The sequence below is a fragment of the Xiphophorus maculatus genome, chromosome 4, assembly GCF_002775205.1.
Source record: "Xiphophorus maculatus strain JP 163 A chromosome 4, X_maculatus-5.0-male, whole genome shotgun sequence".
Classification (NCBI taxonomy): Eukaryota; Metazoa; Chordata; class Actinopteri; order Cyprinodontiformes; family Poeciliidae; genus Xiphophorus; species Xiphophorus maculatus.
The window spans coordinates 2,966,216-2,993,353 of record NC_036446.1 but is presented as its reverse complement, the minus strand read 5'-3'; the positions used below and the strand labels follow the sequence as shown (position 1 = coordinate 2,993,353).

At 39.9% G+C, this 27,138-nt stretch overlaps 1 protein-coding gene across 1 annotated transcript; it reads left to right on the top strand.

The window, feature by feature from the left end:
• Positions 1–343: 343 nt before the first annotated feature.
• c1qtnf4 (C1q and TNF related 4) lies at positions 344–26,912 on the top strand. Its single transcript, XM_023332127.1, is given in 5 exon segments — positions 344–567; positions 20,699–21,060; positions 22,209–22,347; positions 22,350–22,381; positions 22,488–26,912. Coding segments are annotated over 5 exon segments (1,167 nt in total). The 5' UTR covers positions 344–419; the 3' UTR covers positions 22,974–26,912.
• Positions 26,913–27,138: the final 226 nt, after the last annotated feature.

The window sequence follows — 27,138 nt, the reverse complement described above, 5'->3', positions numbered from 1 at the left end:
CAGGAGGGAGGAAGTTGGCAGCCCGTCTACACAGAACGCTGCTTATGGCACGGCTGCTCCTCCCCGCCAATTTAACAGAACACACACACAAACACACACACCAAACACAGGTGAACACACACACTTGGATCTGGGTTAGCAGAGCGTTGTATCTAAGTGCATCTAGCCTGCAGCATCCACTGCAGTGCTGCGCATTGCACCTCATTGATTAAACGTACAGACATCAACATGCATGAAGTGTGCGTGCATGGTGGGTGTGTGTGTGGGGGGGGTGGGGGGTGTTTAGGTAGCCTTTGGGGATCTGTTCATAAATCTTCAAAGCCGGGATCAGCAGCAGGTTGAGTGAAGACACTGAAGGAGGGAGAGTGAGGCAGATGGAGAAGAAACGGTGATGGGGAGGGATCCAAAAAAAACACAGCATGGCGGGTGGGAGAGCAGATAGAGAGAGGGGAGTGTGTGTGTGTGTTGTGTGTGTGTGTGTGTGGAGGGGAGATCCATCCACTAAGGCAGAAGTTTCAGCTCCGCGCTCCACACACAGCCAGGACGAAGGACAGAAAGCACTAACAGGTGAGCCGCCTCCTCCTCTTCCTCGTCCTCTTCATCATTCTGGGTGCAGAAGTTGTTCAGGTTCAGGTGTGAACGTTGATGCGCTGAAGTTCTGGGTCAGATCAGACATGGGGGTGTGCAGGAATGCAGCGTTTCTCTGATTTAAGAAGTGAAGGAGGAGATGTTCCAGATTTCTGCTGTTGTGTTCCTGGATGCTTTTCTTTAGTCCTTTGTGAGCGCTGGCACAAAGCATAATGCTGGCTGTGAGGCTTGAGCAGTCGTGCTGCGTCGGAGCAGCATGCATTATTTATCTGCACCGATCTCCAGAAGCAGCGATGCCCCTCCGGGGGCAGCGGGGCTTCGTACACCCCGCCATGTCCTCAGAGTGTTAATATCTGGGATGATTGTTGAAGTGATGAAGTGTTGTGTGAGTGGAGAGCAGACGGACATCTTTTACATTTCCTCCTCTTGACTGAGGAAAACCTTGCCCAGAGAGTTCTGTGTGTCAGGATCAGACATCATATGGATTATTAATCATCATATGGATTATTAATCATCATATGGATTATTAATCATTATGCATGGGGGAGACATCAGATAATCCCTGTGAGTGATCCTGAGGTGCAGAGATGTCCCTCATCTCCAGGAGGGAGTTCCTCTCCTTTTGTCTGCAGATCCAGTATCTGAACCCACATCAGTGTTAGCGCCGCGCGCTAATCATCCAGCTCACCGTGTCACATTACACATTTGTAAGCACATATGCTTGTGTTATTAACAGCATCTGTAGGTGTGTGTGGGTGTGTGTGTGTGTGTGCATCCAGGTGCTTCTGAAGCCCCTTACTGAGGGCTGCTGGCAGCTGCTCATGCCATGAGGGCAAACAAAGACACCAAGATTTATGAGACACAAAACACACACACACACACACACACAGCATAGATGTAATAAACTTATATTCAGCGCCTGAGAGTACAAGATGTGATTCTGAATAATCCAGACGAAAACACCTGCAGCTGATGTAGATTTTTTTTTCCATATAATATGTGATAGAAGAGAAATATGTTTTATATTCATGCTGCTTCCATGGAGCTTCGGTTTGAAAGTAGCAGCAGATGGTTTCAGTCAAATTTACTGTTTAACGTAAATAAAACCACCTGTATAAACACAGACGGTTTGGCTTGTTGCTTCCCAAGTCAGAAAAACTTGACCTTTGAGAAGCAATGATTACAGCTAATCAATCTGGGAAGGGTTGTAAGGGCATTTCTAAACAATTAAACGTTCATCATTCAAAGAAGTTTTCCAAGTTTGAAACTCGGCACGGCGCTGACTGAGTGATGCTTTGGGCTTTTAGCCACAGGACCAGGCCACTTCTCTGTCACTGAGTCGACCTTGAACTACCAGAGTATTCCAGCGTCCATTATGTGATCCCAGCTCCCCTCCATGGTCATTAGCTGGGAAATGATCCAAAAGCAGCTGCAACTCTACAAAAATGGGATAAAAATGAAATAATAAAGGTGATGGCCGTCAAGTTCAGCCACCAACCTTAGAAATTCTTTACTGTGGCTTTAAGACAACAGAAACAATCATCTGTGAACCTCAAAAAAGAAATAAAACAACGTTGGAAGAAAAAGTGAGCCAAGCTTTTCCCACTTCAGATCAGATTGTTTCAAAACTGATTGTTTCTTTATAATTAAACATGTTTTTTTTTCTGACAATTCAAACAACCCAAACAGAGTGAACAGTGTAAAATATATTCACTTAGGAAAGTTTGAATTATGGAACGAACTGCTGCTTCATGGTCAGGCATGAAACGAGGGCACGGTGAAGAGACGTGAGCATACGGAAAAAAATGTGCATAATCCGGCGCAGACATAAAAGTAGCAGAAACATCTGATCAAAAGAAGGACGAGGCTTTGTTCTAAAAAAAGACGTAAAGCTTTAAATTTATTTTTGTATCCCGCTGCTTGAACAAGAGACCCTGAGAAAGCGACAGATACAGTTTGACTTAAACTGTTGGTTTAATGAAAAAAAACTACATAAATAGTGAAGATTGTTGGACTTCTGGATTTGTCCAAATCATGTTGATACTTAAAAACACTAATAGAGTCACTGAGATGTTGAAAGCAAACATAGAAATGTGTTTTCTATACAAAAACTGATCATTTGTGACACTTTGTCAAAATGAGAAAGAAAACTCATGTTTTCCTCACTATAAACAGGAAAAGGTCTAATAAGAGCTAATCTGATTATCTCCCAATATTTGTGCAGCACATTCTGCTAAAATGTTCAAAAGTTTCACATTCTGAATGAAGGATTTTGTGTGTAGTGCATCTTTTTCAGATTTCTCTTCCTTCAACATGTTTGCAGGAAAACATACATAATGCCATATGTGTCACCATATTTGTTTTGCCGGGGGAGAGGTGGGGCGTTTCGAGCAAAAGTGTGTTTTGTCAAGCTTTTAGCCATCATAGAGGAGCTTTCATATCTGCTTCATCATCATCTATTGGGCAAAGAGATCTGGATGCTGCTGTGACTTACTGAACATCAGCAGAGATTCTGCCCTGTTCAGGGATTTTTCACGTCTGTTTGCAGTTTTACCACAAAAAAATATGCTGTGCTGAGCGCAGCGAGAGGAGCAGCTAATTGTGTTGTGAAGGGTTTAAACGTTACATTTATCCAACGTCAAGAGTTTCTTCATGAACATCCAATAATCTGAACAGCTGGTGTGATGGAGGGCTTCATCTGCTGCTGCTGCTGCACGACTTTCTGAAGTTTCGGACAATAAGTCGTGTTTAACCAGCAACAGTTACTCTGGCAACATGCTCCACATAAAGCTGAATGTGGATTTTTTTTATTTCTTTTTTGCAAAGATGCTTTTGCTGATGTCAAGCACAACTCTGCAAACAGCAAACTGAGCACTCAAAGCAGTTCGCTCTGAGTTTTCCGAGCCTGAAAGCTCAAAGTGGATCCCACACAGGACAAAAAAAAAGCAGACTGAAACCAGAACGAGATTATTGACCAGCCTCAGGAAAGCACATATTTAAACAGGAGGCAGCAGGAGTGTGAGCATGAAGTGCGATGTGAGAAGTGGATGATGGGAACACAAGTTGGATAATTTTAAACTTCACACCTTGAGGTTTGGATCAGTGAGAGTAAACCCTGAGCAGGAAGAGATGACTGTGCTGCAGCGGAGGACGCTTTGAGCTACACACTGTCACCATCTGATAATCCCTCGGTGCTACACTAATCTGGCTCCTGCAACATCCTGAAGATAACACACACTGTTTCCTGAAACTAAACGTCTGCCTCCAATACTACATGAAAAGAAATCCTGTGATTTTCTTTTAGCTGGGTCATCGACTTGGACCAGAGCGTTCTGCTGCCTGTCTAGCACCTTGTGCAAATAAGAACAAAAAGAAACAAATCCAGCAACGAACCAGCAGGCAATACTCTCAGGTCCCGGTACAGATAGCAGCAGAGAAGTTATAGTGACGTTTTAGTTTTCATTCACACCAGCACTGTTTAGTTCGCTTTAGTCCAACTTCAGTCCATTTGCCTAGAAAGTCCAGTTTGTTTGGGAGGTGTGAATGCATAATCGAACTCTGGCTCGTCTACAAACTTCGGTGTGGTTGAAATTGTAACATTGTTACATTTTCAGCTGCTGCATTTTTCTTTCACAAACCAACCAAACCCTTTGAGTAGCCTGTTCCCGTCCATGCCTGTGGAGGCGCTGTAACAAGAACCACTGAAGGAAACAACACAGAAACCTCTGAAGACACAGAGCTCAACTTCCTGCTTCATGAGATATAAACAAAAATGGAGTGGCGTCAGATTTTAGTGGTTATAGGATTTCTCTTTTGTTTTGGTAAAGACCACAAGTCATTTCTACCGCTAAGCTAATGCGTTTGTTTTGTTTGTATTTACCCAGAATGTCCTGCGGTGTAGTTAGACTGCTGCTTTTGACGCATCCGCATAAGAGTTCACTTGAAGTGAACCGAGACCCAGGCGGATCAGAGTTCGATTTCACATTCACATCTCCCCAAGTGGACCGGCCTATCTGGGCAAACGGACTGGAGTTGGATTAAAGCGTACTAAACCGGGCTGTGTCGGAGCTCTCATTCATTCATCGATGTTGCAAAGCCAGAAGGAGAAGAAGCAGAGGATAGCAGAGAGTCGGTGTCCTGCCAGCAAACACAGCAGGGTTTGATCCATCCGTGACAGACGGGACACGGCGAGGCAGCAGACTGGACTCCCTGACTGCCGCTCTGGCTCATTACGAGTGTGATTACAACCACCGAACACACACCAGTCATGTAAGAGGCAGTGCAGGATTGAAATGTAAACGCATGGCTGAAGAAAAGAAGAAAGAGACACAAATACGCCTTTAATTCACTCCTGATTCAGGCTTGTATTTGTCAAACATCTGATTATTATCTGGCTTTCTAAAAATTCAAATAAATAACTCAAACGGAGAAACACATGTTGATTCGGCCCAGTTCAGAGATCCAGTTACCCAGTGGTTTTTAAGATGAATCCACCTAAAAATGTTGGATTTTAAAGTCAGTGCTCTGTAAATTGTGATCTGCAGAATATATCAGGTTTATATTTCATACAGTATGTTGGATGGTCAGAGTGAGACAGGAGCACTGAAGCAGCGTCGCTCTCCAGAGACTGAAAGCAAACTGAAAGACCTTGAAAGACAGAAAGAAACGAGTGAAAGCCTGAGAGAGATGCCAGCAGCTCTGCAAGGATCTTTGCTTTGATTTACATGCTAGCACTGAGAAAACCAACAATCCTCTCATGCAGATGCTGTAGCCATGGCTATAAACAGTTAGGGTACATTCACACCAGCTCTGTTCAGTTCACTGTAATCGAACTCTGGTTCATTTGTCTAGAAAGTGGTTCGTTTGGGAAGGTGTGATCAAACCTCGGTCTCTGTTCAGTGAAATCTGGTGCTGTTTCAATGCATGTGTGAACGCTAAGGGGGCTGGAGACCGCTCCAAAAGCAGGACGTGGACCACAACGCAGGGCATTCTGGGTAAATATAACCAAAACAAACATGCTAGTCTAGCATGGGAAAAATAACTTGTGATCTTTTACCAAAGACAAAGGAAAAATTCTACAAGTTAACTTGTGTTCCCATCATCCACTTCTCACACGTTTCATTTTTGCTGACATTATGTGAAGAAGGAAGTTGCGCTCAGTGTCTTCTTCAGAGGTTTTTGTGTCGCTTTCTGCTGTGTTTTTTTTTTGGTGCAGCGCTCCTACAGGCGAGGAGGGGAACAGGTTTTTCAAAAAGTCCGGATTGTTTGACTCCGTGCAGAGAGGGAGAGAACCGCAGCAGCTGAAAATGTAACAAATGTTGCAGTTTTGGTTCCCAATAGAACCGAGTCTATTTCATCATAAAGTGTGAAAACAGCCTTAGAAAACCTGATTCTGCTCCAGGTTGACTTTGATGAAAACAACAGTTAGAAAGCGGATTTGCATTCAGAAGTGGGTCTCCGGCTGTAAGTCCTGGCTTACACCTCAGCGTCTTGTCTTTCATGTTTCTCTTTGTTTGTATTCGCGTTGCTGCCATGCAGGCCGTCCCCAGGCAGGTCCTGGTGTCTGCAGCTGTCAGATGGTGACATGCTGAGGATGGAGGACGAGAAGCGGCCGAGGGAGGGATTAATGAGCGGGAAAGCAGCAGCGGGGGTCTGTCACTGCACCTCCAGATAACCGCTCCCTCAGCTGCCTTTCACTCCGGTCCCGAGTGGCCAGCTTGCAGCTTGTTGCTGCGCGTCTGGGGTGGAAATGCTCAGTACCCTCTGCAGATCTGCTCCGTTTGTTTGTTTCCTCTTTGTGCGTTTGGAGAGGAAGGAGGAGAAGCAACGACACATGGCATCAGACCTCAAAGTGATAAAAAAAAAAGAAAAGCTAAATTCAGAGGAAGAAAACAGGAACAGGAAGTGTTTATGAAACTCATGTTCTCAGGTTTGACACCCAAAATGTTTTCCCTTTGTTGTCTGTATGAGAAAAGACAAAAGCTGCAGGAAGACAGTCGGGATAGGAACTCTGCAAAAATACAAAATCCTAAAAAAGTATTTTTGTCCTTCTAGAGCAAATTTCTTATCAAGCATGAAAATGGAACAAGACATTTTGTTATAAGCTGAAATGTGTTATTTCACTTAGAACCAGGACTTTTTCACCAATATTAAGAAATTATTTAATTATAACAGAAACCTAAGTTACTTTTAAGTTAGTTTTGTCTTATTTCAAGTATAGTAAGACATTTACACTTGAAACTAGTCAGTACCAATACTTGGTAAAGATTTTGAGTTTTGCAGTGTATGAGAACCCTAAGTAAAATTACCACAGTTTCTGCATATTTACTCAAACATTTTCAACTAGAAATGTACATTTGAGTGAAAAGACAAAAATTCAGTTCAACTTGTCTGCGTTTCGAGTCCAGAGGCGGTATTACGTATCAAGTAACCTAGTGCCATTTAATATCACAATCAAGTAATTATGTTAACTTCAGTTGTTATGAACAATGCTGTAAATATCAGACTTTGCAATTTGGCGCTGTGAAATCTTTAAGAAGCTCCTGCTCTTTACAGCAATGCTTCTCAATCTGCCACTTGCAACTGTTCTTAGGAGCGTAGGACTGTTAAGTGGTTTCTATAATCAACTCATTAGACTCAGTTCCACCAGAAGTTTTCTAATTGCTGCTGCCACTAGTCTAGAGGAGCTGAAGGGGAGGAGTTTTGTGGAAATAGGCAGAGCTTTGTGAGAGCAAGCATTTAGACACCCAGAATGGTTGCCATGTGAGATTCAAGGATTTCTCAAACATGCAAGAAAAATATCAAAACAATCAAAGGTATGATTTTGATGAAGGGATGAAATTATAACATGATATATTTTACATAAATCCCCCATTTAATATCTCTTAAAGCCTCCATGTTTGCTTATTCTTCAGGAAATTTGTTTGAATTTCATGTAGAATTTATTCAGCACAAATTCCAAATAATTTCTGCTCTGCTTATGTAAATGGGAGTTATTCTTTGCAACAGAAATCTTTACTCCTTAAACAGCTCAGAGTGTAATTATTCAACCTGCGGTTCCCAGGCTTCACATCCTTATATCACCTTTAAGTTTTCTCGTCCTGATAATGAAGCTTCACGCTCCGCTGCACGCTTTGATGACCAGCCTCAGTCCAAGTGCTTCTTCTCATTTTGACTTTCAGTCCAGAGGAGAGGGGCTTCGCATGCGCCCTCCCTCAGATCACTGCACCCGGATTTTTATCTCCCAGCAGGCCGCTGTCCGACGGCGGCGGCTTCAGAACATCAGTCACACTCCGCAGCGTTCAAACACACACCGGCAGCCTCCATCGTTATGGAAACAATAAACTACAGGGATCTTTCTATCGGGAAATGTGAGCTGAAGCATGTCGGAGCAAACCAAACTGAAAAAAGTTTAAATGTTTGGTTTTTTTCACTTGAAATCAGCCATATTGATGGTTGAACATATTGATTTCTTTGCATTCAATTTTCAAAAATGTTTAATTGGTCAGATCTGAAAGGTCACTGGGAGGCGATGCTTCATAAGTGCATCGCACAGAGGACTGAACTTGACGAAGTGCAGCTGCAAAAACACAAAGTATTTTCAGTCTGTTTTACAGTACAATTGATGCACTTAAAATAAAAGAAATAACTTATAGGTCACTTTTTAGCAAGAACACAATTTTCACACTCATCTTTGAAAAAAGGATTTTCCATATGAATGTGGCAAATAAGATTGTAACAACAACAAAGAAATAAATAACTGGATAATTGTCCCATTTGTTATTGCTATAAACAAAAATGTTGTTTTGAGACCATTTTAAAGTAAAATAATGGTGATGGCATAATAATAATAATAATAATGATAATAATGCAAGAACACATTCTCAAAGAAAGAGAGAAAAACAATAAATTATGCACATGGAAATTATTGAACTCGTTTTAATTTATCATGTGATTAACTGATTTATGGCTTATTGCAACATTCCTAGCAATCACTCGTGGAAAATAAAAGCCTTAAAATTTCTGCTAAAGTTTGTGAGAAGCTTTCTGTTTTGGCCGGTAAAATCCCATAACGTTTCATTTCACGTCAGTCAAAGACGTGAAATCCTGAGGCTCAACACAACCTCCAATTATCTACTGAGAGCATGAATTATTGACATCTTTGTTTGCAGCAGACACTTTGGGAAATAATGTTCGGTTTGATTTCTCTTTGGGTTTTTCTCCTCTCCAGTTTGTGTACAACCTGTCTGCCTCCTCATGATCCCGTCTAAAAGAGCAGCTCAGAGCGACGGCACGCAGCAATCTGAACCCGACCTGAAGCCACCAAGCAGAGGCCTGGGTGTGATTAATTAAAGAATGTCCTCTGTGAGATCTTTTCTGTGACCTCGTTTGAAAATGTCAGGCACACAAAAGACAGCTGGAAACAAAACATCCTCAGCAGCAGAACTATAAATTTTCACTAAATGTGGAAAGTAAGAAAATAAATACGTTATTATTCAGAGCAAGCTAAGCAGCTGCTTAGAGCCTCCACACCACTAGGGGGCCCTCAAGAGCAAAAGCTAGCATGATAAATAAAATAAAAAAATTATTTAAGATATATAAATTACACATGAAAAAGCCAACTTTTTGTAGTTGGTACTCAAATAATACATAAATCTCTTTCTGCTATTGGCTGCTTAAACCATTGGAGAAATGTAAGATATCATATTTATGAAATTGTTTTCTGCAAATTTTATTTTTATCAGCTGATGTTCATTTTCAAATAATTGAAATAATGTGGCACAGTTAAATACCACTCTCAAAATATTTATTTTTTGTTTGCTACTCCTGTAAGTTTAAATTCAGTAGCCATAATAACATGATGCAAGTTAAATACAAAGGCTGTATGTTACACACTTACAGTAGCTCAGGAATCTGGTGTCGATATGTTGCTAATGAATGCTAAATGAAAACATGCTTTGGGCTCCAAAAAGAGTTGGACCGGCCCTGTTCTGTTGGCTTTAATTGTTCAGATTCCACCCTACAGCTTCCAATAACTTGCAAAAGTTTTTATTACGTTAGAATAAATCTTCAGCATCGTTCTATTTGGTTTCATGAACCATTTTCTCTAGTTACGGTTGCTATCACAACAGTTTCCAGTTACTCTATAAAAAAAATCAAGGTCAGATGAGAAACATCTGAAATACATCCTGGAATAAACAAGCAGATAAAACAGAGTCTGAGGCAGAGAGGAGAGGAAGGCTGCAGAGTGCCGACTTCTCTTGTCTGTTTCTACAAATTCCTGCTACCTGAGCAGATTTCACTTTACCGCACAAAAAGACGACAAAGAAACAAACGAGTTCCTCAGCTTCCTGTCGGCCTCTTCCAGGCAGCTGCCTGATAATTCAATGTTATGCAACCAAGATTTCCATCTGTTAAACTACAACTCAGAAATGATGAACTGTAAGAGCTTACAGAAATATAAAGCTCAATGATTTTCTAAAGTAGGAAAATAAATGAAAACGTGCAGAGCATAGAGAAGCATTGATTTCAGGTACAGATGCATCTAGTGGCTAATATCCTGATGCATATCGTAAAAAATGATTTTTCCTAAATGTGGAACAGAATATGCAAACTGTTGCCCCGTCTCCAGTTGATTTGCAGCTTTAATTAAAAAAACATCCCACTCTGCTAAGAACTCGGCATGAGTTTTATGAAAGCATATTTATAACGAGATGCAGAGCAGATAGAATCACAGACCTCAGACTATTTCACTGGACGTTTTACAATTTTCCAACACAAAGTGACAGGGATACATATCAAAATGCTTCTACAAACTTTTCACTTGGACAAATAAACATTTTTGCTTATTTATCGGATTGCGTGGGTCGTATCAGCAATTAACAATTTTCAGATCAAATTCTGGACTTTGACTGGGCCATTCTAAAACATGAAAGTTCTGTATTGTAGATTTTAAGGTGTCTGAACTTTGTAACATGGCACCAAAACACTTAATCTGCAGGTCAGACTGTAAGTTTTAAACAAAGAGTTGGTAGCAAAGAAACTACTAGTGAAGTAAATAATCTAAGGCTGGATTTATCCATTTATTGATTATTTTTAACTGCTAAATATCGCATTGCAAAAATAAAGTCTTGCCAAGTGTTTTGTTCTAGTTTCTAGTGCAAATATCCTAGTGCAACTGCAGTGAGACAAAACTAATTTACAAGTAACTTTACAAGAAATAGAAGCTTTAATAATGTAACTAAAGCCAATTAATTTAATAATGATTTTAAGAAAAGTAGATATACTGGCAGATTATTTCACTCATAACAAGAAATAATGACTAGTACTTTTCTATCAATTTTAAGGAATTATTTACTTAAAATAAGCTCCTCTATGTTGCTGAAATGTTACTTATAAGTTAGTTTTGTCTTATTTCAAGTCTGCTAATATATTTGCACTAGAAAATAAACCAAAAGTACTTGCTAAGATTTTGTGTTTTTGCAGCTCCAGCAGCTAATATTTCTGTTTACTGAAATGACTGAAAGACGACCCACAGCACTTCACACAGAGTGATTATTTTTCATCTGGACCGAACCCGTCTCCCCTCAGATGATCTCAGCCCGTCGTTGCCTTTGTGCCTCCCTGCTTTTCATGGCTGCATGCTGCCATTCCACTGAAAGTCATTTTTCAAAGGCGCTCTTTACTCCGACGGCAGAGGGAGACGAGGAATCGGCAGACCCCATCCTGCCTCCGCCTTACTGCTGAGAGGATGGAAGAACGGAACTGGTCAGCCTGAACCGGCGCCGCACAGCAGAAGACTGAACTCACAGCAACGCCTTGATCAATCGTGAAGGAGTAGAAATGGATACAAAGACAGTTTTTGGCTTTTACTAAATCCAAATCTGTCTGGTATTAGCAGGTCACTCTGTAGGACTGTAATCTTTTAATAAAAAACACTCAGGGAGCAATTTTGTGTATTTTTTAAAAACATGCAGCTGTGAAAATCATTAAATCTGAGCTAAAACAGAGAATATTTTCATTAGTAGGCTCTTCAGGCTGTCTGTTATACAGAGGCAGGTTGCAAATAGTTACATTTATTTGAACAATTTTTTAGAAAAAAAATAATTTTAGGAGTAGTTTTACTCCAATGTACTTTTTACTTTAACTTGAGTAATATTGTTCTTAATTATTTCTACTCTTTAGTAAAATTTCTGGATAATTTATCCAATAAAAAAATATTTTATGAACATTTTAACCAAATATGCGTGAGACACTGACAGACGTCTTGTTTTTATACCAGATTTGTTTTTGTGATGTCATTTCCTGTCTGCTGAGCTTGTTGGAGGTTAATAAGGTACAGTAAACTCTACATATGGTCACTGGAAATAGATGACGGTGTGGAACAGGATTAGGATCACAGGGAAAACATTTAGTCTAAGATCAAAGTCGGAATTCTGAGAAAAAATAAATTTAAGATTATAGTACAAATTCTTATATCAAAGTCAGTAGGTGGCTATTTTCTAACATGTACACATTATCTACTATTCATTTAATGTAACATTTAATATTGAGAAAAAAATAGATCTATGTGAAGAAGCGTTTCTTCTTCTTGAGTGTTATTTTTTAATATTTTTGTTATATTTTGTCAGTTTGGTGATAAAATATTAAATCAGATTGTTTATGATTCGCTACTCAGAACTTCAGTGACATTTTCACCACAAACATTTTGTAAACTTTTTTTATTTTTTTACTTTTGCCTGAACAAACGTATATTGACGTAGAGTTACTCTCACTGGGGTATTTTTGGCCACTCTGCCATCTCTGCTGCTGTAAAAGTAAAAGTTGAATGAAGAATATTCTGAGAGCTAAAGAACCATCTGCTAATGATTTCATCATCCAAACAGCTGGAATATCATAGTTCATGTAAATGGAGGAGCATGGAAAACAATAACTCCTGTCTGTGTGTGTGTGTGTGTGTGTGTGTGTGTGTGTGTGTGTGTGTGTGTGTGTGTGTGTGTGTGTGTGTGTGTGTGTGTGTGTGTGTGTGTGTGTGTGTGTGTGTGTGTGTGTGTGATGAGTGTCTCTTTGTTATGCTGTGCAGGCTGGCGTCCTCGCCTATACAATGCAACAATAGATCTGTGTGAAGCTTTGATCTAATGAGAGAGAAAGGGGCGACAGAGCGAAGTGGGAGATTGTTCAGCGAGAGAAGAAGAGATAAAACGGCACAAAGAGACTGAAGCAGCTCATCCAAGGACGGATTTGATTTCAGCTCACTGTACAAAGTGATTTAAAAGGTTTTTTTCTTTAGTTTTCTGAATAAAAAACTTTGCCATAACTTCTTATTAGATGAATTGCGAAAGCTGATCTCAAGAAGGCCTAGAGTTAAAAATAAGTTATTTTTTAATATGTTGGAGTCATTTCCATCCTTTTTTTTTTTTTTAGGAAGACGTAAAAGGGAGAAAAGCAGAAATTCAAGAAAAAGGCAGCTAAAAGGTGCGACAGATTAAGGAGCTTCTAATGAAGCATGAAATATAAAACATAAAATCTTACCAAGTGTTTTTGTCCAGTTTCTAGTGCAAATAATGTGTTTGAAATAAGAAAAATAATCGTACAAATAACTTTTCAGCAAACTATAGGAGCTGGGTTTCAGTAAACAAATTCCTTAATAAGGGAAAAGTCATAATTTCACCTGCAAATTATTTCACTTATAACAAAAAAATGTTCCTCATGTTACAAGTGAAATATGTAAATATGTAACATGTGGAAAATGTTTTTGCTCTATGTGAAATAATCTGCCAGTAGAACTAGTACATTTTCATTAATATTAAGGAACTGTTGACGTAAAACAAGCTTTTATATCTTGCTGAAAGGTTAGTTTTATGTTAATTTTGTCTCATTTCAGGTGCACTAAGATATTTGCATTAAAAAATAGACCAAAACTACTTGGAATGATTTTGTGTTCTTGCATTTTAAGCTTTTCTTTCCAGCATACACCATTTTTAAGTTGGCTAGTTTGAAGTTGCAGGCGTCACACATAACATTGATTTTAGACACATTCTTATTTATGTGTAAAATAAAAATGTTTCCACCTCATCTTACTGCTGATGATGCGAGCAGCGGCCATATTGAAACGTAACTCGGGTTCAGAGTTGCTTCCAGTTTCCCAGTGGGAAATCTAACGTTTGCAGACGTTACAGTTGATTTTATTAAACTGAGATGTTGGAGTTTCCCACTTCTGAGTAAAACTGGAATGCAGCATCATTTGGTGAGAAACAAAAACATTTAGAAAAAGTGGTAATTAATTTTAACCATTTATTATCCTTAAGTGTTTCAATTAATGCTTCTAATTTGAAAATAATAATGATGGCTGTTTTATAACAGCTTTCTTAATAAAAATGAAACCTCCTGCAACATAGTTTCCTCCCCCTCACACACACACGCTCACACACAAGGTCAGTTATTTTGCAACAAATTTCACCGAAGTTTCAAGCGGAAGACTTAAAATTTCCAATCATAGCTGTGGGATAAATTCGACAGCAGTTAAATCAACTCCTTTGACATTTAAATGAGGAAACTTCAGCGAGTTCGCTGCAGCCGCCGGAAACTCGACATCATGTTCCAAGAGAAGAAATAAAGTTAGCAGAAAGTAGAAAATCCTCACAGAGCAGATGAGAGCTGCAGGGTGGCTGTTGAGCTTCAGTTTGAGAGCTAATGTGTTTGTTATCACCTGCAGCAGATGGCCCAGCATGCAGGACACACACACACACACAGCCACACACACACACACACACCTACAGACAGGTACAAACTACATGCATATTCCTACATGAAAAACTCCCAGCAGAGCAAACACAGATCTTTTCATTAGCAGGATTTGTTTACTTAAAATAAAAGGAGGCGTGTGTGTGTGTGTGTGTGTGTGTGTGTGTGTGTGTGTGTGTGTGTGTGTGTGTGTGTGTGTGTGTGTGTGTGTGTGTGTGTGTGTGTGTGTGTGTGTGTGTGTGTGTGTGTGCGTGTGTGTGTGTGTGTGTGTGTGCGTGTGTGTGTGTGTGCGTGTGTGTGTGTGTGTGTGTGTGCGTGTGTCTGCGTGAGTGTGAGAAGGCACATTAGAAAGAGAGAATGCCTCAGATGTGTTGGACCTCAGTTTGTATTCAACGATGGATTTAATGACGGTTTTAATACATTTTAAATCTGAAATAAAAAAATGATAAACAGCTGATTAAGTTTTTAATCCAGCGGGCGATGAAGAGGCCGATGTCTTTATCCAGCTGTTACTGGGCGAGAGGCGTGGAACGTTATGCATCGGTCAAAAAACTATTTCATTGCTTTAGTGCTATAAAACATATGGCAATGGTCAATGCACTGCAAAAACACAAAATCTTACCAAGTATTTTTGGTCTAGTTCCTAGTGGAAATATTTTAGTACACTTAAAAAAAGACAAATCTAACTAACTAAGCGCAAGTTACACTGCCAGATTATTTCACTTGTAAAATGAGAAAAATGTTGTTACAACGTAAGTGAAATAATCTACCAGGGGACCAATATGTTTTCATCAACACTAAAGGAATTATTCTGGTAAAAATTAAAAAACTGGTCCATAGTTAGTAAAATTTGTGTTTTTTGCAATGTATATCAATCTGAATTAGCAAAAATTAAGTGCTTTTTATTTGATTTATATTTAAATTTTATCATTTTTCTTTAATTTGCCTCATTGAGACTTTTGTTTTTGAGTATCATGGTCAGATTTTGTTTTTTAACTTTAGGTCCACTTCCTTGATTTTAAACCTTAGTTTTAGACCTAAACGTTTTAGACCTAAGCAAGATAGTCCAAAGATATTTGGACTAGAATCTGGACAATACTTGGTAAGATTTAGAGTTTTTGCTGTGGATAAGTTTTGTTCTTATCTGTTTTCAGGAAAACTTGTGCTGTTTTCCTGAAAACAGCACAAGTTTAGTCAGAACGTTAAACGGGTGCGTTCCAGTCACGTTTAGCTAGAATGCTGCTGTATTTTTATTTCCGGCCTGTTTTTCTTGGAGAGCTGCAGGCTGGTGCAGTGATGCAGGCTTGTTTCCTAACAACAGAAGCTGAAAAACCTAGTAACCTCCATGTTGTGCATTTTACACCAACAATCAAATCCATCTAAAACTCAACATTCTTCTTGCTGATACGTGAATGAACGTGCAGTTTAGAAAGCACATTTTCCTCAACCTAGAAAATGACATAATGTTCAGATTTCAGGGTAAAGAAGTTATTAATGTAAACTCACAGTTGTACAAAAATAACCATGTACGCACACCCGTTTCCTCACACACACACACACACACACACACACACACACACACACACACACACACACCAAAAGCAGCCTACGCAGTAAGAAAACAACAGAAAAACACTCATCTCCACCCACACAATAAAGTTATATAGGCCACACAGACATCTGTACACCTTCATGGTTTGTATTAAATCCCTTCCCACAGGAAATTCTGCATTTCATCTGGCTTCTCATTAACACTCCTCTGTTTTTGTGTCTTTTGTTTCCCTTCCTCCTGCTGTCTTCCTTTTCAGGTCGTCTCCATCATTGGTTATTGATCTGTCCACAGGGAGGACACATCTACCGTTCCCTTCCTTTTATTTATGGATACAGGACAGATCTCAGGGAGCGAAACAAGAATCTTTACTGTATTGTTTATTGGGGAAGTTTTCATACAGTGTGGTTACTGTATGTTCATAGCTGTTGTTGTGATTAAGGTGAATATCGGTGTGAAATGTGCTGGTGGCCATTGTTCCCTGTGGTGAATGGATCCACTTAACATTGGAAAATAAAGCTGAGCTCATTTGATTTATTGATAATTTCATTTAAAATCTAAACAAACTGTTTTCTACTTAGTGCTAAAAAGAATATTTGCTACTAAATATGCATTCTTTTGCCTCTTGTTGCCTGTATTGAACAGAGTGTGGAGAGACAATATGAAGACATGCAGCTGATAATGGTCTGACACTGGGAATCCAACCCAGTAAACATAGAAACTTCCCAGTTTGCAGTAATTTGACTGGTTGTGTAACTATTCAACTGGGCAGGGGAGTTTAAATCCACTGCAGTATATTTTTTTAGGGTTCCTCTGTTCTCCTCCGTCCTCCCCTGGGTGCTCATTATGGAAGAGGTTTGTTTGATCTATTCTTTCATTTCAGTTTGAACCTGAAGCAACCCGCTCTCTGCGGAGCGCTCTGTCGACACGGCCAGTTAAAGCTGCTGCCATTACACAGACAAACAAACACTATTTCTTAGTGCGAGCTGCCATTATGCAAAGGAGCTGCGTCCGCATCCCGCACCTTTTCTATCAGGCAGAATCTGCAACAAGCTCGATCTGCAGCGCTGCATGGATTTCTCCCTCTGCTGATCTGGGACAGCTAATCAGACAAAAACAATCAGTTGAAACTCAGTGCCCTAGGTATAATTAACAACTATAATTAGCTTCTATTTAAAGAGGTTTATTTTACGTAAACATACAAGAGAAGCATTTAGTTTCAAGCGCAAATAACTCAAGGTTATTAGAGGGAAAGCAGAACACATTATTTAACAGTTTACAGCAAAAGCTGATGTGAGAGAATGTGAGACATCCTGAATGTTAAGCAGAAAGTAATTTATAACAAATCATGACCACTAAAGCTTCTCACTTCATGGTTTTGTGACACGTTTCCCAGCTCAGTCAAACAAACTCCAGCAGCCGCAGACAATAGATAAATCATGCTAATGACTTCACTGCTCTGTAACTGCGACATGCATGTTTATGTAAATATTCAAATGAAAAATAATCACACAGTTGGGTTTTCTTTAGTCCCATTGAATCTGTAAAAGAAGCAATTTTTAGGAATCTAAACTGAATAAAAGGAAGTTTCTTAATCACCATCCAGTGATTTTCAGGCTAAAAGCTTTTCATGACAAGACAAAACTAATTTCATCCAATGACATCATTGCATAGAAAGGAAATAAGGGACAAATTCAAAAAAGTTTTTTTTTTGCCCAGTATATGTGTTCAAATTAGAAAATGTGCAGCCAATTCAGAAAGCAATCTCATATTTAACTTAAATACTTTGAGTGCTGTTAATGGAAAATCCACTTTTATTTATGTATATTTAAATAAATTATAGCCTAAGCAAAATGCTTCATTTTCTAAAAGGCCAGCACTGTTAGTGATACAAACATTGGGATAAATGTCAACTGTGTCCTGAGAAGAAAAAATTACTCCTTTCAACATGTGATATATTAATATTATTAATAAATAATCTATGAATCTGTCAAAACCATTCGTAAAACATTCGTAAAACAAAATACAAACCATCTGATTTCAACAGATCCTGGGTTTTACAGTTTTGTTCAGTCAACACAGATGGAGATTATTGAGTAAATGTGTATGATTATTTTTTATTCTGAACAACAAAAATACAGCGACTGGTTTCCACGTCTGTCTTCATTACATTTGACTAAATATAGCAAATATTTTCAAAAAGGGAGTGACACAAATCCTGCAGTTGAACACCAACAAAATAAAAATGCTTAAACTATTTACGTTTCTTTCTAGAATGCAAATCTGCAAACTTTTCTAGAACAGTTTAGAGATCCCATGTCATCAATAATGACCATTTATTTTACTAAAATATTGCATATTGTTGTTTTTTACTGTTGAAGCTGGCAGTTTTGTGGCGCCTGAAGACTTTCAGACTCACAAGAATCTAACAAACTAAAGTCAGAATCTCCAAAAATCCATCCATCCATCCATCCATCCATCCATCTTCTTCCGCTTATCCGAGGTCGGGTCGCGGGGGTAGCAGCTTCAGAAGGGAGGCCCAGACTTCCCTCTCCCCAGCCACTTCTTCTAGCTCCTCCGGGGGAATCCCGAGGCGTTCCCAGGCCAGCCGAGAGACATAGTCCCTCCAGCGTGTCCTGGGTCTTCCCCGGGGCCTCCTCCCTAACCCTCCAAAAATCTTCATTCAAAATTTAGATTCGTTTGGATCTAAACTTGCTGTGATGCATTAAAAACATAATCATCACCAAACTAACAGGATTATTGAATCCTGTTGTCTTGGTCAACAAGTGATATATGTGCATCTTTAAGACAAATGGTTGCAAAGGTTCAGATTATGGCGCATTTATAACTCAAAATGCGTCTTAAACTCATATTTAGCGCAGTCAGCTAACTTTCACATGCATTTTTCATCCATGAGACACGCAGCTGGATGATTCTTTGACATGTTATTTTCTTTTAATTTGCTTAATGAGCAGTTCGCTCTCATGCCTCATTCAGGGTTTTGTGTGACACAGAATGCTAATTAAGACTGATAAACCGCCCTGAAAGCTGCAGCATCGGCTGAACTCTGCTGGAGCGTCACAAAGTACACGATAAGCTAAATCCTTGTTTCTTTGTTTGGGTGGGGGGCTGACACCTCCACCCATCTGCTCTGTGTTGCTTCATCACAGCAGCACAATGAGACAGAGAGAGAGAGAGACGGATAATTACATCCTCAACTGAGAGCCATGTGGTTAAATGAGTTAATGCGGCTCGGTGAATTTTAATGAGCGTGTTTGTACTTCCTGTTCTGTCATTTATATTAAAATCCACTAAAGTACATTTGTCTGCTTATGTGATTGTTATGCTTGTGAAATTATAGCCAATGCTGATGCTTCCTGCTGCTGCTGCTTTTATCAGTAAAATAAGTAATATTTTCAGCTTCTGACGGCGTGATAAGGCCATTGTAGGTAGAATAAAGGAATACATTCCCAGCAAAAAATCTCAGAAACTTCCTGGAAAAAACAAGTCAGTTTCTGAGTTCAAAACGTCTAAAATTTTCAGCAACAGCAAAAAAATCATGGCAATTTCTGAGTTTTAAACTACAGAAATTTTCTAGAGAAAACTCCATAATTTTTAGCTTAATATCAGAATTTTTGGAGAAAAAAACTTTGACATTTCTGAGTTTAATATGTCAAAGATTTGCTAGAAAAAGCTCTTAAGTTTTGAGATTAATCTCAGAAACCTTTGTGAAAAAACATGGAAATTAGTGAGTTTTAAAAGTTGAACATTTTCTAGAAAGATCTCAGAAATATTGAGATTAATCTCGGAAATAAAATAAAAAAATAGATTACAGAAGTTGAAAATGTTCAACTTTTGAAACTCAGAAATGTCCTTGTTTTTTATAGAAAGTTTCTGAGATAAAGTTTCTTGGTGGAAATTTACTCTTCTTTTTCATTTTTTCTATCTACAATGACCCTAATATGCCAGTGTAATTATCTCTACCACTTCTTTATTGACATCCTGATTTTGTGTAGAATAGTTTAATGTAGAATAAATACCTGCTAAATGTAGTGGCAGTTTCAAGTGTTAATTGGACGGAAAATTAGACCTTTTTGCTGTTCTGAGAGTACAGTCAAGCAAGCAAATATTATTTAATCTTCTCATTTTGAGTCTGTAGATATTAACGGAGTATTAAAAATATTTCTGGAGTGCAGTTCAGATGCAAATAATGAACACACTGCAAAAACACAAAATCTTACCAAGTATTTTTGTCCAGTTTTTTAAAGTATTTTTGTCCAGTAGTGCAAATATCTTCCTCTGGCTCATAAAATGTTTTGTTATGGGTAAAATAATCTGCCAGAGTAACTGGTATTTTTTTAAAACTGACTTAAAACAAGCTCTTACAGTATATCTTGCTGAAAAGTTACTTGCAGGTTAGGTTTGTCTTATTTTAAGTGAACTAAGATGTTCGCTTTAGAAACTCGACCAAAATATAAAATAAGATTTTGTGTTTTTTTGCTGTGAAGAGTTGTAGGAAACGTCTTTAGTTTAAAAATGTGGTGTGTTTTCAACACATACTTACTGATGTAATGACAAAATATTCTCTAATAAACAATACCATACATAAATAGGAAAAGCATTTAGCATCTCTAAGGCGACTAACATGAGAACTGATGTGAGATTCATTAAATAATCAGGGAGCCAAATTATAATGAAAAACTTCATTTATTTTCACAACTTATTTTCCACCTAGTAGCTCTCTTAGGGAATCCTAAACGCTAAATCTAACGTGTGTCTCCTCTTCTAAATAATTGTCCCTGTCTACCTTTTCTCCAGGTAAAATGTTGCTGCATTCGAGCGTTCTGATTGGCCTGCTGTGCCTGGGCCAGCCCGGCGGCGCCTGGGGTTTGGCCCGCCTGCTGGACAACGCAGAGCTGCGCTCGGCCTTCTCCGTGTCACGCACCAACAGCATGGAAGGTGGACCGAAAATGACCGTGACCTTTGACATGGTTTACGTCAACATTGGCGGAGACTTCGATGCCAAGGCGGGATTGTTTCGCTGCCGCATCCCCGGGGCGTACTACTTCTCCTTCACGGTGGGGAAGTTCCCCCACAAAGACCTGTCTGTGATGCTGATGAAGAACAGGAACGAGGTGCAGGCCATCGTCTACGAGGAGAACGCCGGAGAGGAGAGAAAGGTTGGCTGGAAAGAACAGCTCAATTTCAGTTTACAGGTGTAAACAGAAACTGCCCCAAAATCTTCCCACATTTTCAATTTAAATCTAGCAATCCAAGCTGAGCTCCAGCATGTTTGGTCAGCTGGTGTTACCAATGTACAAAACCACTTATTGCATTTTTGTTGGCTGAGCAGGAGGCTCTACTAATGCTTTTCAAAGATGTACCGTTGTACATCTTTGCCATTTTCATGTGTGAGTGTAAACGATGAGTTGGGGGGCGTGGCCAGCAGCAGCTGATTTTGATTTAAAGTGACAAGACGCTTTAAAACGACTCATTCTGAAGGGAGATATTTGTAGGCAGAACTGAGCCAACTAAAATCTCATTGACTGAGGATGATTTTGTGCAGAACAAAAAAAATGTAATGAACATGTTTTGTATAGGCCATAAACTTATCCCGACATGTTTAAGGAAGCATAATAGGTCACATAAGGAGCAGTATCACTTTTTTGAGCTTTACATCATGTTAGAATGTTATTCCCTCGTAAAAAACATCAACATGTGTGGCCTTGAGAGTGCTTGAGAAATCCTTTCATCTCCATGGCAACCATTCAGCTGGGCAAAACGCCTGGGTGGACCTAGCCCAGGAGGTGCAGCTCCTCCCCCACTAAACTCCTTCAGACTAGCCAGCAGCAATTAGCAAACACCTGGTGGAGCTGTAAATCAGCAGAGCGCATTATAGGAGCTACTTCTCAGTGAAACTCTGGTAAAAACATTAAAGGGTTAATAGAGGAGTCATGCTGTGATGACTTCCTGAAGGCATAGTGTCAGAAAGAGCAGGAGCTTCTTATAGAGAAAGAGGCCCAATTTCAAGGTGTTAAATATTAAAGTCAAATTTCTTTTAAGTCACGTTTGACACATAGAGCCTTTTAATAACAACTGAAGGTAACATAGTTATTTGATTAAGCTATAAAGTGCCACTATGTGGCTGGAAAACGCATACTGCCTTTATGGTTTCTGACCGTCTTCCATCATGTCAGCGCCCAGTTAAGGCCTTCTGCGTTTATGTTTACGGGAACCCATGAGTCATAGAAGCTTATCCCTCTGTGATTGGATCTTGTTTCTGGATTTGCCTCCCAGCTGCGATAACACCATCTGCTGAAATCCTCAGGTGCAGAGCCAGAGCGTCATGCTGCAGCTGGAGTTCGGGGACACCGTCTGGCTCCGTCTCCATGGCGACCCCCGCTACGCGCTCTACAGCAACACCGGGCACTACACCACCTTTAACGGCTACCTGATCTACCCCGACACCTACAGCTACCAGACCCACCACCACCAGCACCAGCCCATCTATAACCCTCAGCAGGACACAGAGGACGCCAAGTCCAGGCCAGGAGACACCGGGAAGGAGGAGGAGGAGGAGGACAGCCAGGAGTATGATGACGAAGAGGACGACGGGAGATCCGCCTTCTCCGTAGGCCGCACCCAAAGCATCCTGGGAATCGACCAGGTGGGGGTACCGCAGCACCGGCCAATCAGCTTCGACACAGCTTTCGTCAACATCGGCGAGGACTTCAACGTGACGGAGGGCGTGTTCACCTGCCGCGTGCCGGGGGCGTACTACTTCTCCTTCAACGTGGGCAAGCTGCCCATGAAGACGCTGTCCGTGAAGCTGATGAAGAACCGCCTGGAGGTCCAGGCGATGATCTACGACGACAGCCAGGGCGAGAAGGCCCTGCAGAGCCAGAGCCTGATGCTGGCGCTGAAATCAGGCGACGTCGTCTGGCTCTACTCCCACCAGAGAGACGGATTCGGAGCCTACAGCAACCACGCCAAGTACATCACCTTCACCGGTTTCCTGGTTTACCCCGACATCAGCCCCAGCTCCCCCACCACTGCCACCACCAGCCAATCAGAAGCCGCAAAGAGGCCCTAACTGCAGCTGGGTGGCAAATGACTGAGCATCCTGGGTGGGATTCATGTTCACACCGCAAAAACACAACATCTTACCAAGAGGTTTTGGTCTGGTTTCTTATTACACTTGAAATAAGACAGAACTAACTTACATGTAGCTTTTCAGCAAAATTGGTAGCTTGTTTTCCGTAATATGTGGAATAATTCCCTGTATGTGGAATCCCAAAAATTAAAATGGAACCATTTTATGTACTTCTTTGCACTACGTTCATCAAACTTTGGAATCTCAATTTTAAATAGACAACATGTTGAGGCCATGGAAGATGTGAAATAACTTTGGTGTTCTGTTGTCTGAAGTCTACATTTCCTGCTGTTTATATGAAAATTGTCTCTTTACAGCTGATACTATGTAATATACATACTTGAGTTCATGACAAATGTCCTCTAGAGGACAGCAAAAGAATATTCTGTTCTAATATTGAAGAAAAAGTTCTGGTCCTAACGGCAGATTATTTCATTTCAAACAAGACATTTAATCCATCAGTTGTACTATTTTTAAGCAATATTCGTGAATTATTGACCTAGAACAAGCTCCTATATCTTGTTGAAAAATTGCCTGAGAATTAATTTTGCCTTAATTCAACTGCACTAAGATATTTTCTGTAGAAACTGGGCAAAGCTACTTGGTAAGATTTTGTGTTTTTGCAGTGAAAGTCACAGAGGGTATCAGGAATAATTCCTTCTCAAAGTCGAAGGAGTTTTGGACTCAGAACCTCAGAGAGAATCTATTTAGTTTATAGCTAATGGCTTCCCATGTCAGGAGTCCATCTCACTTGAGTGTGAATATTTCACTCTATAATGAAAGTTCCACTGTGTGTTTGATTATGCACAAAGGTCGCCAAAGTAAGAAAATCAAATTTAGCCCCAATTCAAAATATCCTGCTAGCATGATTTCAATGAGATCAAGAGAAAGTGTTAGCATTGGTGGTGGGCACCGCTAGCTAAAATGTTAGCTGTGCTAACCCTAAGGGGCTAGTCATAACCCTTCTGCTATTGCTGAAGTGCTACACCAACGTGGTATTTAGAGGGAGCTAATGCTAAAGTGCTAAAGTCAATTCATATTATATCTGACCCTGAGGAAAGGAAACAGTTGCTGTATAAACAGTAAGAGCATGAATATAAACGTCTAACTACTTGAAGAGTTTTAAACTGTCTATGACTAAAAGTTCAACACATGTTGAACTTTATTTAACTAAACTTTCCCAAACAGCCAAGTAAATTATCCCTTTAGAATCTATATGGACAAATGAATTTAGGGGAAGTGAGCTAAATGTTTTCAAAGTTAGCAAAAGTGCTAAATGAACCATCAGATCTGCTATTAGCAGATTAGCAGAAGGGTGCCCACCACTGGTTAGCACAAATATCATCTATCTGCACTTTACTAAATAATTAATTCTGGTTAAATTAGTCAGGTCCAGTGTAAATAAATACAAACTGAAACCAATCTGGGTGCAGTTTTCTATAACGGATCAATAATAACTATCAACAAAACAACAAATGAAGTTTTTAAATTCCAAGAAAATTTAAGTGACACTAAAATGATAATCAGCTGATATGCTTAATTTTTACAGACTCTATCCACAACTGTACAATAAAATATAAAGTAGTTTATTTTAGAAGCTTCTAATGTGGACTTAATTCAAAAACTTCAACTAAGCTAATGTTCATTGACAAGTTTGGTTGAATCATGAGCTAAAAATGCTGTAAAATTAAAGCATTCTCTGTGAAATAGATTTACCAAAGAGTTGGACATTCATAAATGGTCGTTTGATCTGAACATTTCTGCAAAGTAATTCAAAGTGATTTAATCTTCAGTGGTTTGATAAAGACGGATAATCAGAATTTTCATTCTCTACTGAAATATTCCTAGAAGTGTTGGCTTCCTGTCAAACGTTTGGTGTTTCTGCTTATAAGTAAGACGTCTCTTTACTTGTTTTACTTGTTTACCGCATGTAAATTACTGTGAACCGTGTTGGGCTTTTGTGTCAAAATGAGTGTTTTCTTTCCAATATTTGGGAGCTCGATGTTGTCTCTCGGTCGCAGGGAGAGCGGAGGATTCCAGGACAGAAGTGACACAGATTTGGAAGAAGAGCACGACTCCGTATCCATACAACTGTTGACCACCCGCCTCCTCCGAGCCTGCGGGGATCTGGGACATAATTTGATTTCTAATTCTAGCAGCATTTATTTCACGTCTTCAGACAGAGCCCACTGTGGGGAAAATTGAATTGCTTCTCCCAGGCTGCAGTGATGTGCATATCTAATTTCACACCGCTGGGAATAAGATGATACAGTTCAAACTGTCATGGACCCTTCCCTTATCAAACGACCTGATCCTCTGGAGGACCGCGGGGGTTCAACTTTAGTTTTGTTAAACGTTTAGATGTTTTGATGACATTGGTTGGAAATTTATGAGATGCAAACCTCTGACTTTACTCCAGTCAGTCAGTATTTGGCAAAAGAAAAATGAGTTAGATTTGGGAATCAGCAGCGGGGAAACATGTTGGGAGAGCGTTCCACAGATCTGCAGGAAACTGTTTGAAAATGTTTGCTCTATATGCAAATCTCCCCCAGTTTTAAATGAGACGCCATTTAGAAATCAGGCTGGAAAAAGGCGCTTGCTGTGATTCCTGTTAGAAACCGTAAAGGCAGGAACACTTTAGCAAAGCAAACCACTGAAAACTCATTTCCTCTGGATGTGTTTGACAGAGGAAGTGGACTAAACATGAAAACATCTTTATGTCTAAAGATAATGATAAGCCTGAAAATATGAATTTTCCAGTCTCACTGATTGCTGATTTCGAAAGCTTTAAGGCGGCAGCGACTTTTAGGAAACAAACTTGTGGTTAATTTTCTCTCCCAGTAAACTCTGAGTTTCTCCTTTAGTCTCAGAAGAAAGCTCTCTCTATCTCAGCCTCAGCGTGAGAGCGGCCCAGATCGATTCAGCCGGCCCGATGCAGCTCAGGAAATCATGTTTGTTCTGTCCACAACCCTCCAGAATCATCCAAAACCCACCAGAACCCATACGGAACCATCCAAAACCCACCAGAACCCCTCCAGAACAATCCAAAACCCTTAAGAGCCCTTCAGAACCCACCAGAACCCCTCCAGAACCATCCAAAACCCACCAGAACCCCTCCAAAACCATCCCAAACCCCTCCAAAATCATCCAAAAACCCACCAGAACCCATACGGAAACATCCAAACCCTCCAGATCCCTTAAGAGCCCTACAGAACCCTTCAGATCCCACCAGAACCATCCAAAACCCATCAGAACCATTCAAAGCCCACCAGAACCCCTCCAGAACCATCCAAACCCCACCAGAACCCCTCCAGAACCATCCAAAACCCACCAGAACCCCTCCAGAACCATCCAAAGCCCACCAGAACCCCTCCAGAACCATCCAAACCCCACCAGAACCCCTCCAGAACCATCCAAAACCCACCAGAACCCCTCCAGAACCATCCAAAACCCACCAGAATCCCTCCAGAACCATCCAAAACCATCCACAAGCCACCCAAACCTCTTTAGAACCATCTAAAACCCTCCAGAACATACCAGAACCAATCTAGAATCTTTCCAGAACCTTCCAAACCTACAGAACAATCTAGAACACTGCCGAATCCTTCAGAATCTCTCCAAAACCCATCCAGAACCACCTAGAACCCCTGCAGAACTTCCAGAACCCTCCAGAACTTATCTAGAACTTCCAAGGCCCATCCAGATCCCCTGGCGTGTGCAGCGCTCAGAGACTTGTGTTATGCATGCATGTAACTGAAAACAAAACATCTGAGGAGAAATGCTTTCTCATGATCGCATGTCCAGCTTGTGTGTGTTATGTGTACAGTTCCTGTTTCTGATGCTTTAGGTCAAAAATTGTGTATTTAAAAAAAAAAAAAAATATATATATATATATATATATATATATATATATATATATATATATATATATATATATATATATATATATATATATATATATATATATTCCAATTTCTAGAGTTTTCAAAACAGTTTTGTCGGGCCAGAAAAAAACCCCTGGGTGATATTTTGCTGTCTTCTGTAGTCTGCCTCCAACTATTTGAGATGTTAAACGGATTTTTACATGTAAAGTGAATGCGACGGG